Here is a 15,886-nt window from a genome sequence, read left to right as displayed (position 1 = left end):
TGACTCAGAACCATGGCACCTGAGGGCTAGCAGGTGGGGCACAGGGCAGGCTAGGCCACCCGGAGTGTCCCAGCAGGTATTGGAGATGAGAGAGACAGGGTTGACAGTAACCTCTGAGGATCTGGCACATTACTCTCCTTTGGGAGGGGCTTGCATACGGGAGAGGTCTGGGTGGCAGCAGACCATCCTGAGAGGCGTGTTGCCTGAAAGCAGCCCCAGGGAGAAATACAGCTGTGGTGTCTGGGCCACAACCATTCCCAGCCCCTTGTCCATTGTCTGGTCAGTCCAGCTGTCCACTCCCTGGCCTCCAGAAGTCACACCCTCTCCAGTTGTGGAATGGCTTTACTCTGGCCAGGTTGCCTCTCCAGCCACACTGGTTGTGGCTGCAGCCCAGCCGTGTACACTGTCACCCTGAACATGACAGGTTCCCCCTCTCTCCACTAGTGGCCCATGCAGAGTTGTCAGGCTGCTGGGGGCAGGCTGGGACCCACCCAGGGCCACAAGTGGTGACTCCATACTGGAGATTTATCAGATTTGGAAGGGTGGGCTGTGGCCATGCCCGCCTACCTTGTGCCATCACCTTCCCACCACCCCCAACATCCGGCCAAGGTCAGGTTTGGTGCTTATCCTGGCAGGACTGCCCAGGGGGTGGAGCAGGCAGTCTGACGGGTCCAGCGGGTATGTGGGAACCTGGGACTTGGAAGGGCGGTCCCAGGTTAGCCGCCCTCCCCCAGGGAGGGGCGCTGAGCTACCCGGCCTCCAGTAGGCCAGCGACGGCCAGAAAGGGAAGGTACTCGCCACTGGCCAGAGGGAGGTGGCATCCACAGGTAGGAAGAGTCCCGCAGGCCAGCTAGGGTCTGTCATTCTGGGGAGCTCTTGGTCCCGAACCTGGGTTTCTAGGACCCCCACCCTAACTCCCTGGGTTCTGTCTGCCCAGCTCTGGTTCCTGTCCGCTCTTCCCCCTGTTGGATCCTTCCTGGAGTTTCCATCCCTGTCCTTTCTGGAGCTAGTCATGTCTTCCCTATCTCCACATTCAGCCCGGATCTGTGACCCCTGTTTGTCTCTAGAGCATCCCCTAAGTTTCCAGTTCAAGATCTGTGGTCCCTCCATCTCTGCTCTTTGGCGCTAGCTACCCCTTCTCTGGGGACTCTGCCGGGTGGTCCTCCTCAAGCTCTAGTCCAGTCACCACTGATCTCAGACCCTGTCCACACTTCCACCGCCGCCTCCCCTGCCTGACTGCCTCTCGCCGCAGGTCCGATCTGGATGCCCTGCCCTCGGCCCCCCTGGCTCCGCCGCCCCCGAGCACCCCACGGCTCGGGCCGCAGCTCCCCAGGCTCGCTCTCCACGCCCCGCTCCCCGGCCAGAGGGGAGGATGAGGAAGAGGATGAGGAGGTGGACGGCAGCCCAGGCTCGGGCCCCATCCTGACCCCTGCTTCCCCAGTGGAGTGCCTCATCTGCGTGTCACCCTTCGACGGCGTGTTCAAACTGCCCAAGCGCCTGGACTGCGGCCACGTCTTCTGCCTCGAGTGCTTGGCCCGCCTGTCGCTGGCCACTGCTGGCGGCGGCGACGCGGTGGCCTGCCCGGTGTGCCGCGCGCCCACGCGCCTGGCCCCGCGCCGCGGGCTGCCAGCGCTGCCCACGCAGCCCGGCCTGCTGCCCCGCGACGCGCGCGCGCCGCTGCCGCGCCAGGGCTCGGTGCGCTTCGACCGGCGCCGCGGCCTGCTGTACCTGCGCCCGCCGCCGGCGCCCGGGCCCCGCAAGGCGCGCGCCGCGCCGCCCCCGCCTCCCCCGCCGCTGCGCCTAGGCCGCCCGCTGTCCCGCCGCCCGAGGCTGGATAGCCCGGCCTGGGCCTTCAACGCAGCCGTGGCGCTGGCCGTGTTGGTGGCCGCGGGCCTGGTGGTCTCCGGCGTCTACATCTTCTTCCTCATCCCGCATGCCACTTCCTCGGGCCCCGCGCGGCCGCAGCTCGTGGCGCTCGCCCCGGCGCCCGGCTACTCCTGGCTCCCCCCGCGGCCCACGCTGGGGGCGCCCTGGACCCCGCAGCCTTCGGGCGCCGACCCGGACGCTGCCCCAACGGCGGCTGCCGAAGATGCGCTGGAGCCGGAGTCGAGCCCCGCGGATCCGGCGGAGGCCGAGGGGACGCTGGATGGGCCGTCGGACCGCACGTGGGGGACAGAAGCAGGCCCCGGCTGGGCCCCGCGGGTTCGGGGCGGGAGGCGGGTGTGGAGGCCACAATAAATGCATCAGCGTTGCGGACCCTGTCTCCTGCCTGGACCTCGGTGTCCCCCTGGGAGACCTTAGCAGGTTGCACAGCAAGCGCTCATTTCTCCAAACTAGGGTCTGGCAGGACGTCCCTGGCATTGTCACCCTGCGGCAGGGACCCTTTCAAGGAGCAAGCACTGCCATTATCCCACAGGGATCCTCTGGGAACACCCAGATCCCCCTTGAGGTCCAGGAGGTCACCTCTGACCCCGATTCTCGTGGCTGTCCAACCAGTGTCCTGACCGTAATGTCTGCGAGGGTCCTGCCTGGGGATGCTCTGGACCTGTCTCTGTGGGGTCTGGTTGGAAGCATTCCCAGCCCTGCGGGAGTGCAGGTGGGGACCTTCCCCCGGCCCACGTTCACGCAGACGCCCGGCCAGGGGTCCCCAGCCCCAAACCTGGAGCCCCAGTCACTGCCCTGCAGTTCTGGGGGAGCACCCTCCCCCACACCAGGGCCCAAAGTCCCCGACAGCCCATCCTCTGGGCTTCCCAGCTGCGGGCCTCCCGTTTTTGGAGGGCAAAGCTGCTGCTGCTCTTACCCCTGTGATGCTGCTCCCTACTGGCCCATTGCAGGGGACAACGCTGCCGCCACCTCAGTCTATGGACTTAGTTTTTTCACTCTGCTGTCCAGGCTGGGCTGGATCCAGCTGTCTACATACTGATCCTGGATGTACAGTCGCCACCTGCACACCTTGCTGGGGTGGGTGCTTGGGCTGGAAGAAGCAGGGATGGCCTAGCCAGGGCTGGGGAGGGCCTTGAATCTGAAAAACCAGCTCCCAACCCCATCCTAAGTCCCAAACTGCTTTAGGAGCCTTGACTTCCCCTGGGACCATGGCTTCTGAGATCCTCCCAATATGCTGTGGGACAGCTGTGGTAGTCATGGCTCAGAGAGGCCAAGGTCACCCCGGGGTCAGAGGCACACAGTGTGGTGGGGTGTCCTGGATCTCACTAGCTCGCTTCAGGGGTCCCGGCCCTTCTCCCTGCCTTTGGGAGCCCCCATCACCCCAATTAATTTCTTGAGGCCAGTTACTGCTCTTCCTCCTCCAGGACTCCATCTGCCTTGCTCAGTCTCCCTCTGTGCCCCCGGCCAAAGGCTGGGCCTTCCCAGAGGATAGCAGCCTCCAGGGAAGGTGGCTCATGGGTTCCTGTCCTGCTCTCAGAAGCCTTCCAGGGTTAGTCACAGGGGGCTAGAGGGCAGGTGCCCTCTGTGCGGACTGAACACGGAGCTTCTGTCTCCTCTCAGGCTCTGGAGCTTCCATCCTGCCTCATCTAGCCCAGGGATGGGGTGCTGTGTGTTGTGGGTGGGCACCCAGCATTGTCCAGAGAGAAATGTGATGTGTATGCAGCTGGAGGCTCCTGTTTGATTTGTTTACATGAGTGTCCTCAGCACCCAGCATACAAATAGTTACTGGGGAGTGACAGCATTACAGATGACTGAGAGGCAGCCTGGGAATGCACCCTGGGCCCAGGCATGTCTGTGGAGCTAGTTCTGGTGTCAGCTGCTGCTTCCAGGTGGAACACCAGAGGAGGAACACCAGGGAGACCAAGGGCGTGTCTTCTCAGACCAGTTCTTGGCCCAACCCAGGTGCCCATGTTACCCAGTGGGACCAGTGCACTGGGTCATGGGGCAGCCACAGCCCAGCCTCACAGTGAGGGAACCTGGTGGGGCAGGAGCAGGGTTGGTGGTCTATTAGTTTTCTCTGGCTGCTGTAACAAATTACCCATAACTCCATCCCTTAGAACACACACATTTATTACATTACAGTCCTGCAGTGCAGATATCCAAGATAGGTTTCGCTGGGCTAAAGTTAAGGTGCCCACAGGGCTAGTTCTTTCTGGAGGCTCTAAGAGAGAATCCATTCCTTAACTTTTCTAGCTTCTAGAGCACCATTCCTTGCTCCTGACTCTTTCAAAGCCAGCAGCGCAGCATCTTCAAATCTCTCTCTCACCCTCCGGCTGGAGCTCTTTCACTTATAAGGACACTATGAGAACATTGGGCTCACCCAGATAATCTAAGATAATCCTGCATCTCAAGAACCTTAATTTAGTCACATCTGCAAAGTCCGTTTTGCCATGTAAGGTAACAGATCCACAGGCTCCAAAAAATAACAGCTTTATTGAAATATAATTTACATAGCATAATATTCACCCATTTAGATGGTACGATTCATTGGTTGTTAGCATATTCACACAGTTGTGCAACCATTACCACTATCTAGGTCCAGAACATTGTGAAAAAGAAACTTCATACTCTAGCAGTCAGGTCCCATTCCTCCCTCCCCTCGGCCCCTGGCAACCATGCATCTATTTTGTTTCTATTCTGGACATTTCATATCAACAGAATCAAATGGTGTCAGACATCCGTATTTAAAGAGGAAGTAGTGTTTAGATCTTTCTTCCTAGCTGATGAAATCAACTCACCCATGGGTGTGGTGTCTTGAGCTGGAGAGATGTCAGTGCGAGTCCTGGTCCTTGTTCTTAGCCCCTCTGAAATTCAGTGTCCACTTGGGAAGAGGGGGTGGGGGATACACTTGGCCTTGGGCTTGTTGGGCTTAGCCTGTGCTCCCTGCTGTTGGTGTTGGTGGGCTGTGACAGAGATGCAGGTTTCTGCTGGACTGTGAGGAGCCACTGAGAGGCAAGACATGCGCTTGTCCCTGATTGGCCTTCTTATGGACTCAGCATCCATCCAGGTGCCCTGTGGGCCTACCCAGTCTCTGTCCCATGCTGACATTTCATTGCACTCTTCATGATTTATCCCTACGAGCACCTGTACATGTGCCAGGCTCTGGGCTGGGTACTGAGATTGCAGCAGTGAAAAAGAAGGTCACAGATATCCCTGCTCCCATTTTTCATGTTCTGTGGCAGAGATGGACAATAAACAGCCAAACAGGGGATTAATAGGGTTCTTTAAGTCAGGGCTAAGTGTCCTGTGGAAGACAAAGCAAAATGATGTGACAGATTCACGGGGACCCAACTCAGATGGTAGAGTCAGTGAGCAGGAACACAGACGATGGAAAGACAGGAGGGAAGAGCCTGCCAGGCAGAGGAAATGGCAGGTGCCAAGGCCCTGAGACAGTGACAGGCTTGTCCTATGAAGGCCACAGTAAGGAGCAGAGGGTGGTTGGAGGAGAGGTGGCCAAGAGGGCACCCAGCATTGTTCAGGGAGAAATGTAACTTCTGTGATGCTACAGGCTCCTGTTTGATTTGTTTACATGTGTGCCCTCAGCACCTAGCATACAGTGGGTGCCAAATAGTTACTGGGGAGTGGCAGATAGGCAAGTAGGAGAGTTGCTGCTGCTAAAGAGCAGACGTCCCAGATCTCTCAACTTAGTGAAATGTGGGGTTTTTTTTTCTTTCTTTTTCTTTTTTAAAGTATTAAGTAGGAAGCCAGTTTAGGCACTTTCTGAACTTCATGTTGCTTTTTCTTAGACAGGATCTCGTTCTCTTACCTTGGGTAAAGTGCAGTGGAGTCATCGTAGCTCACCACAACCTCACATTCCTGGGCTCTAGCGATCCTCCTGCCTTAGCCTCCTGAGTAGCTGGAACTACAGGCGCTCGCCACCATGCCGGGCTAATTGTTTGTTTCTATTTTTAGTTGCCTGGCTAATTTTTTTCTTTTTCTTTTTCTTTTTTTTAGTAGAGACAGGGGTCTCGCTCTTGCTCAGGCTGGTCTTGAACTCCTGACCTCAAGCGATCCTCCTATCTCGGCTTCCCAAGATGCTAGGACGACAGGCGTGAGCCACCGCACCCTGCCAACCCTATCACTTTAAACCCCACGCAACCTGACCTGTATTCCACAACCCACTATAAAAGCCCTTGTCCTTAATCAGTTTTGAGACATTCTCCCGACAGACGTCTTGTATATTAAAATTCGTTTCTTCCTTGGCAATCGTCCTTGTCTCAATAATTGGCTTTTTGTGCAGCGAGTAATAGCACTTCGGCTGGATCCCTTTGTGGGTTCGGTAACAGACCTTTCGTGGTATCCCACACCTGTGGGCATCCAGTGGCCCGTAAGTCTCCTACGTTGTGGGGCACCGAAGACTCAACACATCTAAAATACAACGGCTTCTGTGACCCCCGACACCGCCTCCTCCTGCCCGGTCCCCCTCCTGCTGGTCCCCAGCTGCTCATTGAACTCTGTCCGGGATGCTTTCGTGAGCCTCGGTCTCCTACTCCACACAGCGCACTCAGGCCAAGAGGGATGATTCCGGGGGGCCCCGGCCGACACTCCAGCGCGGCGCGCCCGGAAACGCCCCTCTCCTGGCCCGTCATTGGCCACGTGTGTGCGGACGCACGGCGAGATCTCTCATGGGAAATGTAGTTCATGCGCGGCCTTCAGTTGCTTGCGGCGCATCCCCGTATCGCCTTGGTAACCGCCGAGCGGCCCCGCAAAGGGGCAGGGAAATGATGTCATAGTGTGCGGGCGTGGCTGCTGGGGTCCCGGCCCCCGGAGCAGGGCGAGCCTTCCGGCGTCGCCCTGGGCGTCCTGGTTCTGCCGCCGCCGGGTGGGTCCGAGCGTCCCGGAGGCTCCGCCAGGCCGGGGTGACTTTCCTGGGGCGCCCCCGGGCGAGGTGTAGGGCGGGGACCCTCACCGCCTCAGCACGCCGTGGCCCCAGCGGCGGGTGATCCATCTTCCTGAGACTCGGTGTCGCTCGCGAGGTTCCGGCCTCCGCACCCGCCCTCCGTCCCGCGTCTCCCAGAGGCGGCCCCGGTCCTCAGGCGCATTTCACCCCGCGGGGGCGAGCTGCCTTCGGAGAGTCCGCGGTAGCCGGAGGTTCCCGCGCCCAGGCCGGGGGTGGCGGCGACGCGTTTCGGCAGAGTCCGCCGGCACGCCCGCAGGTTCCAATGGCCCAGGCGGCGCAGGTGAGTAGGGGGTGCCCAAGAGAAGCGAGGAAGGGCGTGTCGGGTGAAGGGACAGGCAGAGGTAGAGGAGGGCCAGGAGTCTCGGAAATCTGTGTGGTTCCAGGCGGCTAAGGAATAGGTCCAGGTGGGGAAGACTTCCTGCAGGGCTAGGGGACGTCCTTGGCGGTGGGGGCCATTAGAGATGTGGGTCAGCACCGGGACTGGATGAGATCGTGGCTGCTGTGCTAGGCACTCTGGAGACACCATGTGCAGAACTGCTTGTGCGGAGCCCAGGGAATTGCCTGTAGGGTGAGCTGGTGAGGTTGTGCTGGGGCTGTAAACTTGTAAGTATGCTGCCCTACAGTTATGTTCCTGGAGGGCAGGAAGGCAAACTGGAGGGCCCTGGGACCAGGTACTTGGGGCCTAAGGGAGAATGGTGAGCATCGGTTTGGTTGTGTCGGAGAGGTGATCTCTGGGACTCGGAATTGGCAGGCAGGAGATAGGGTGGGGCCTGGGTGCTTGGTCCTGCACGTAGATGGCACTAGTCTAGTCACTAGCCTTCTGTTTCTGTAGGCTGGACACAGTGTCCAGTAGTAACACTGGTGGCATCAATGACACCAGAAGCTCTGGTATTCCTCTGAGGTGGGGGTCTTGGAAGAAGAGCGGTATAAGGGTATGTGTAGGGGATGCTGTGGGATAAGGTTTGGGAAAGGGTAAGATAATGTCAGTAGGAGATGTGACAGGATCTTGAGACACAGGTCAAAGGTCTGGATGTGTCCATGTGTCCATGTGTCCATATTTTAGTGTTTTTTTTTCTGCCCACCATTGACCCTAAGGCTCAGTTGAATCCATCATTGCAGGGCCTGGTGATGTTTGAGGATGTGGCTGTGTATTTCTCCCGGGAGGAGTGGGGGCTCCTTAGTGTGACCCAGAAGAGCCTATACCGTGATGTGATGCTGGAGAACTTTGCACTCATTAGCTCCCTAGGTAAGTCTCACACTCTACCCCAGCAACTGACCACCTCTGCCTTTTCCCCATGCGAGGTTCTGTCCGTCCCAAAGCTAGAGCACACTGCTTCCTTGCCAGTTTCCATGTTGTAGGTGTTGTGGGTCCTGGGACTGGGCTGTGTACTCTGTCCCTGTCTTTGAGCAGCCCGATTATCAGCCTCAACACCTATTGCCATAGGATCTAGTGGAGCAGGGTTTGGGGGTCAGATGTTTCTCAGTTTGCCCACTAAATCCGAAACAGCTCTGCCTCTGTCAGGCCCCATGACTGCTAAAGACTTGGTTTATCTGTGTTACAGATTTTGCCTTCTTCCTCCAAAAGAAATTTTATAGGGCCCTCCCTGAGCTTGAGCCGTGAATTTGAATCAGTAGATCAGTTTGGAGAGTATTGCCATCTTAATATCAAGTCTTAAGGTTAATGAACATGGGGCGTCTTTTCATTTATTTAGCTCTTCATTTTTGTTTTTGAAGAGAGTGTCCTGTTACCAGGCTACAGTGTGGTGGTGTCATCAAAGCTCACTGCAACCTCAAACTCCTGGGCTCAAGAGTTCCTCCTGCCTCAGCCTCCTGAGTAGCTGGGACTACAGGCGTGTGCCACCACACCCAGCTCAGTTTTATGTATTTTGTAGAGATGGGGTCTTGCTCTTGCTCAGGGTGGTCTCAAACTCTCGACCTCAAGCAATCCTCCTGCCCCAGCCTCCCAAAGTGCGAGGATTACAGGCTTGAGCTACCACACCTTACCTCAGGTACTATTTTGCAATCAGATTTTGCTGGGGCTAGACACATGCCTCTTCACAATGCTCAGCTGTCACAAGCAGCCAAGGCCCTGCTGAAACCCTTTTTGCAAAGGAGTGACCTGGGGACCCCAACTCTCCTCCCTGCATTGCACCCCATCTTGTGTCCTCATCTCAGTTGAGGTCTTCCCTATTCTGTAGCCTGGTGGAGCACTGTTCAGCTGGGCCAGCCCTTCCTCACCCAGACCTTTCCCAGCAACCTCCTAACAATTCTGTGGAGTCCTTTCTGGGTGTGTCTGACATGCACTGGTGATGAGGGTACCTCCTGCCCCCAGGCCAACTCTCAGCAACTGACTCTTCTCTACCTTCAGGTTGTCTGTGTAGAACAGAGGATGAGGAAGCTCCTCCCAAGCAAGTGAAGAGCTGCAGAGTTCACCCTTCAGAGAAGCTTTTTATATGTGGAGAATCTGAGGATATTCCAGCTACCTTAGGCCTCATCCAACACCAGGACACCCATAGCAAGAGGAAGCCAAGCAGGAGCACTGAGCATGGAGCAGCCTTCCCACCCAGATCCGGTCATGGTCAGCAGCAGGGAGCCCATGCTGCACAGAAGCCCTTCAAGTGCAGTGACTGCGGGAAGGTCTTCCTGAAGGCCTTTGCTCTCCTTGACCACCTGATAACTCACTCTGGAGAGAGAACCCTCAGATGCCCAACAGGCAGAAGTGCCTTCAAGGAGAAATCAACTCATATTAATCACCAAAAAATTCACACTGGAGAAACATCTCATGTGTGCAGCGAGTGTGGCAAGGCCTTCAGTTACCCGTCTAAACTGAGGAAGCACCAGAAGGTTCACACGGGCATAAAACCTTTCAAGTGTAGTGAATGTGGGAAAACTTTCAACCGCAAAGATGCACTCGTTCTGCACCAGAGGATTCACACTGGAGAAAGGCCTTATGAGTGCAGCAAATGCGGAAAAGCCTTCAGTGTTCTGTCTACCCTCATTCGGCACCGGAAAGTTCATATTGGAGAAAGGCCCTATGAGTGCACAGAATGTGGCAAGTTCTTTAAATATAATAATAGTTTCATTCTTCACCAGAGAGTTCACACTGGAGAAAGGCCTTTTGAGTGCAAGCAATGTGGGAAAACCTACGTGACCCGTTCTGGCCTCTATCAGCACTGGAAAGTTCACACTGGAGAACGGCCCTATGAGTGCAGCCTGTGTGGGAAAACCTTCACTACCAGGTCGTACCGCAACCGGCACCAGCAGTTCCACACGGAAGAGAGGTCCTATGAATGTACAGAATGTGGGAAAGCCTTCAAACATAGTTCTACCCTCCTTCAGCACAAGAAAGTCCACACTGGAGAGAGGCCTTAGGAGTTCAGGGCATGTGGGAAAGCCATTAGCCACTAGCACCTTGTTCATCACAGAAGGTCTCACTCCAGAAAGGCGATTGAGGAGAGAGCAGCCTCTGTGAAAGGGCCATCTGAAAGTAGCTAAACCTTGTTTGTCCCAACATCTACCCTGGGAAGGGTCCCTATGTGTGCCAGATGTGTGGGAAGCTTTCAGGAGACATGTACTCTGACCTGCCCAGGGCTGTTGGCAGTGTTATGTCACTACCAGTTTGTGACATAGACCATCCCACCTCTCCCACTGGCAGGTCCCCACAGTGTGCATCTGTCAGCCCAGCAAGTTCAGGGACGGAGAGAATTATGAATGGTAGAGCACCTAATGGGCCTCGTTCTCTCCCTCCCTGCCCCCGACTGGTTTTGGTGTAGACATGACCCAGCTCTGGCCAAGAGGAGGTGAGCCAGTGTCTGCTGGGGGATTCCTGGGAAGGTTTACCGTTTTCATGGACACTACACATGGTACTTGTCCTGCCCTAGCAGCCTCATACTGCTCTGGAGTGTGTGGTAGTGAAGGCTTTACTATTTAAGCCACCTCTAATACTGGGGGTTCTGATGCCTGTATGTGGAGGGATTGAGAACAGAATTGGGCACTGTCACCATGAATAGAGGGAATGGCTTTTGTGTGGGGGGATCCCTGACTTTTTTCTGCCTCACTGGGTACAGCAGGATGGCAGAGAACAGCTGTAGTAAAGGTTGGCCTAATTTGCATTGGTACGTGAGTCCTCCAGGGAAAGACTTGTGGTCTGGATGTCAGGCTTTTTTGTGGGTCCAGAGCTCACCTTGAAGGAGGAAGGAGTTGGTGTGAGATCTTCTGTGTGTCTAGAGACAGAAAAAGTTGGGTCCTTTGTTCCTAGGGAATGTTCTAGAACCTCCAGCATTGGTCAGAAGAAGGTGTTCTCAGAATCAGCTCAGAAGCCGTGTCCTCTGAAATCTAGAACATGGAGGTAAGTTCTGGACTGTGAGACCTACAGGGCCTGTTGGGCAGAGGAAGTAAGTGGGCACAGAAATAGGGAGAGAAGTATTATGGAGCAGGGGTCTGGTGAACTAGAGGGCTTGAGCCAATTCTAAAGAGGCATCCACAAATGTTGCAGCAGCTGTGGTTTCATGGGGTGAGGATTCCAAAATGAGTTAGGAATTATAGACCTGTTATTTGTGACAAGGTCATTGTCAGCTAATAGTCTTTGTGTTTTCTGGATTTCCATATCCTCCCTGTGCTGCTCACCACATGGCCATCGTCCTGGGACTGAGAGAATGAAGATCCTGAAAGCCTAGGGTGTGCCTTTGTGACCCAGCCAGTGCTCCTGGTGTCTCTGGGTGCCGTGTCCTTTGTCATTCAGTTTTTGCTGCCACAGTGGCCAGGCTCTCCCCCCAGGACTCAAGGGAGAGAGCTGGGGGATCAATATGTGGATCCAGATCTGGTTTGTGGGACCTCTTGATATTAAAAACTTTGGAAAAAATTTCCCCAAAAGGTAAATAAAATGTCAGTTCAGCAAAACAGGTATATTGGATGTAGCTGTATCCCTGGTCCAAAAATTGTGCTTCCTGAGAAAAGGAGAATGTTTCCTGGGAAGCATGTTTGGGAAGAGAGCAGGAGACCCCAGACTGAGGGCCTCCAGACCATGGTGCTCAGCCAGTTCTGTGTGTTGGGGTTTGACACCACTGCTGCTGCTGCTGCCTCTGCCTGAGTGATTCTTCTTGCCCACCCTGCTGTTGACATGAGGGGTGGTGGCCATACCTAGGTGGGACCCCAGGCAGGTGGGTTTACAGTTAGGGGAGTTTGCAAAGTTTTAAAAAGTTCACAACTATGCAAAAGAATCAGCCATGATGCCTTCTCTTAACTAAAAGGTTAAGCTCTTGTCATAGTTGCCAATTGTGCAGTTTCTTGAAGGATACCTGGCCTGTGTGGCTGGCTATCTCTCTGCCAGTACCACTGGCTAATTTTAACACGTCCCTTTCTCCACTGGGTGACCTGGAGTGTAAGATCTGGACTTGCTGTAGTATAAGCACATCCCCTTTCACCTGGATGCCACCATGTTCAGGGCGTCATTCCTGTCCCTTCTTGCATGGGCTGTTGGGTTGTACACGAGCGTGCTTCCTCAGAGCACAAATGTTCTGTTTAAGTCCACCTGCTTGCAGAGGTGGGGAGAGGGGTGCCGAGGGGAGAGAAGTCAGTGCACTTATATGTTGACAGATGTGGCCAGTGACTCTACAGAAGGGCTTCTATGACCTTACTCCTCTTGCCCCCCCCATCCTCAGCAGTCTCTCTGAGGATCTCCTGACAATAATTCCAATCACAGTAGCTGCCAGCCGCAGCAGGAACTGTTTGCCAGACACTGCTCAAAGTGATTTATATGTGACCACCTTCCAAAATAGATAGCATGGTTTGACATTTATTGAAGGAATATTTAACATTACCTCACAAAAATTCCATGAGGGAGGCATCATTTTCATTTTCCATTGCTGCCCCCTTTCCAGGACTGGCTGCTGGATAGGATATAGATCACCTTGCTGCCTACGAAAATCCAAGTGCTGCTCCTTTAAGAGGAAGAGAAGTCAGTCCAAATTGTAATTAAAAATACAATTTACAAGAGCATAAAATTGTGAAATAGTAAGGAATAAATTTGACAAAAATATGTAAGACTTGTACACTAAACACCATATTGGTGAGATAAATTGAAGAAGACCTAAGTAAGTGAGGAAATTTACCATGTGTGTGAATTGTAAATCTCAATATTAATATGTCAATATTAATAAGTTGATCTGTAAATTCAATCCAATCACAATAAAAATTCCACTAGGCTTTTTTAAAAAGGAAATTTATAAGCTGATTCTAAAATTCATTCATATCCAGAGGACCAAACAACTTTAAAATGAATAAAGCAAAGAACTTATATAGCATGAATTTCAAGACTTACTAAAAAGCTATGGTAAAAAAAAATATGATATTAGTATAACGATAGACAAATAGACAAGTAGGACAACAGAATGTCAAAATAGACAAACACACATAGATGGTCATTTGATTTTAGAGAGAGGAGCAGAAGAAATTCAATGGGGGAAAGTAATAGTCTTTTCAACAAATGATACTGGAACGATTGGATATCTATATGCAAAAAAAGCAAGGAAAATGAAAACGAAAACCTTGACCCTTATGTCACATTAAAAATTTATTTGAGGCTGGGTGCGGTGGCTTACACCTGTAATCCTAGCACTCTGGGAGGCCAAGGTGGGCGGATCACTTGAGGTCAGGAGTTCGAGACCAGCCTGAGCAAGAGCAAGACCCCCCCCCCATCTCTATTAAAAATAGAGGTGGCACATGCCTGTAGTCCCAGCTACTCAGGGAGGCAGGAGGATCACTTAAGCTCACGAGTTTGAGGTTGCTGTGAGCTAGGCTGACACCACGGCACTCTAGCCTGGGCAACAGAGCGAGACTCTGTCTCCAAAAAAAAAAATTAACATGAGAGGGGGCTTTAAGAGGACTGACTAGAGACATCTGGCACTTACCTCCTCCACAAAGAAGAACCAAAATAGCAAATAATCACACTTTGAATAGCGCATCTAAGAACACTGGAATTCAGCAAACAAATGACAAGAAACACGAGGCATGTAAGGAGAGGGAAGCAAGGCACTGGCTCAGCCGGGATTGGCTGGGAGCCCAGAGAAGCTCCCCAGTGTGGAAAATGGGAAAGTGAGAAGTCTCCAACAATCCACATTCACACGGAAGACTTCAGCAATCCTAGCCATGGGAGAGCCCCTCAGCCCTCGTGGGCCCAAAGACTAGCAGAGGGAGCTGCCTGGAGTCTGAGCCAAGGGATTGTTCAAGGGAGGGAGCTCACGCTGGGGCCCACACCCCTCGGGAGGCCTAAGCAGCTGCAGCATAGTGCCATTTTGAGAGCGAGCCCTCACCAGACTACATCCTGCCTTGGGGCCCAACAGTCCCTACGTCTCCACATCCCTAGAACCCCACTGACATCTCTGTCCACGTGGAGGGCTGCAATGGCACGTCGCTGGTTGGATCCAGCAGTGTGGCAGGTTACCAGCAGTCTAGCCCACTGTTCTATACCCTGGGGAACAGGAAGTGCGGCAAACTGAGGAGGCTGTCTCTGGGACAAAGGAGGCCAGAGCACTTGTTCCCCTGAGCTTCACAGCTACCTGCTGGAGGGCAGTTCCACTGACAGCAACCCCCCACCACCACCACCACCCAGGCAGCAGGGCCACATGTACTTGCTTGTGCCCTGAGGACAAGTTTTCCCTGCCACTGCTGTCACTGTTGCCACCACCTAAAAACACCACCAAGCACCCAGACACACCACCAAGGGGTCTGGAGAGTGTTTTGCCCTGCCCACCACAGCCAGTGCCTGTGGGCACCACCAGAGGGCCTGAGACAGGCTCACCTGCCCTGGCACCTCCCCTAACCCCCAGTGCCTGAGCACACTGCCCAGTCTACCACCATTGGCATCTATCTGTGCACTCCTCCTGGAGGCCTGAGGACAGGCCCACCCAGTGCCACCTGAACACCTGGGGACTAGCCTGCCCAGCCTGTTACAGCCACCATTAACACCAGAGCACGCTGCCTGGGAGCCTGAGGATTGTACTGCTACTGCCATTGCCAATGCCATGCATGCTTCCCAGGGCCCAAGGACCCACCACCCACTCAGCCCACTGATGACATTGCTGGCACCTGAGCAAGCCACCTGCAGGACTAAGAGTGTAAGGCTGTAATGCACTATGATTGCACTACTGCACTCCAGCCTGAGTGACAGAGTGACATTCTGTCTCAAAAAAATATGGTATACATGCACAATGGAATGCTATCCAACCATAAAAAGAATGAAATCCTCTCATTCACAGCAACATGGATGGGACTGGAGATCATTTTGTTAAGTGAAATAAGCCAGGCACATACAGACAAATATTGCATATTCTCACTCATCTGTGGGAGCTAAAATAGTTGATCTCATGGAGGTAGAAAATAGAATGAGAGTTACCAGAGGCTGGGAATGGTGTGTGTTGGAGGAGGCAGGGGGTGAAGATGAAGAGAAGTTGATTAATGGGTACAAACATACAGTTAGACAGAATGAGTAAGTTCTAATGTTCAATAGCAGAGCAGGGTGACTGTAGCTAACAGTAATGTATGGTGTATTTCAAAATACCTAGCACAGAAGAGTTGAAATGTTCCCAACATATAGAAATGATAAATACTCAAGGTGATGGATATCCTGAATACCCTGACTTGCTCATTACATGTTCCGTGCATGTAGCAAAATAACACATGTAAGCTATAAATATGCACAAATTATGTATCAATAAAATAATTTAAAAAACACAAAATAATATCAATGTAATTCTTTACCAAAAAAAAAAAAAAACAAACAAAAAAACCCCAAGCTGGGCACAGTAGCATACTCCTGTAGTCCCAGCTAGGGGAGGCTGAGGTAGGAGGATCACTTGAGCCCAAGAGCTCAAGTCCAGCCTGGGCAACATACTGAGATCCCATCTCTGAAAAAAATAAACAAAAACAAAAAAACATAAAACAACTGCAAGACATTGTGGTATTTGAAACAGTACATATTATGAATAATGTTTCATGATTCATAATATATTTCACTCATGCCTGTAATCCCAGGACTTTGAGAGG

At 53.4% G+C, this 15,886-nt stretch overlaps 2 protein-coding genes across 2 annotated transcripts; both read left to right on the top strand.

The window, feature by feature from the left end:
* Positions 1 to 711: 711 nt before the first annotated feature.
* Positions 712 to 2,248, top strand: RNF225 (ring finger protein 225). Its single transcript, XM_045532918.1, has 2 exons — positions 712 to 827; positions 1,253 to 2,248. The coding sequence occupies exon 2, from the start codon at positions 1,264 to 1,266 to the stop codon at positions 2,236 to 2,238; it is 975 nt and encodes a 324-aa protein (XP_045388874.1). The 5' UTR covers positions 712 to 827; positions 1,253 to 1,263; the 3' UTR covers positions 2,239 to 2,248.
* A 2,759-nt stretch (positions 2,249 to 5,007) lies between these two features.
* Positions 5,008 to 11,749, top strand: ZNF584 (zinc finger protein 584). Its single transcript, XM_045531797.1, has 6 exons — positions 5,008 to 5,055; positions 6,185 to 6,271; positions 6,718 to 6,803; positions 6,962 to 7,124; positions 7,964 to 8,090; positions 9,213 to 11,749. Exons 1-6 carry the CDS (start codon positions 5,008 to 5,010, stop codon positions 10,214 to 10,216), a joined length of 1,515 nt encoding a protein of 504 aa, XP_045387753.1. The 3' UTR covers positions 10,217 to 11,749.
* The last annotated feature ends 4,137 nt before the right edge of the window (positions 11,750 to 15,886 follow it).

The sequence above is a fragment of the Lemur catta genome, chromosome 19 (genome assembly GCF_020740605.2).
Source record: "Lemur catta isolate mLemCat1 chromosome 19, mLemCat1.pri, whole genome shotgun sequence".
NCBI lineage: Eukaryota > Metazoa > Chordata > Mammalia > Primates > Lemuridae > Lemur > Lemur catta.
Note: the sequence above shows the minus strand (reverse complement) of the source record. Positions and strands in the feature narration are given on the sequence as shown.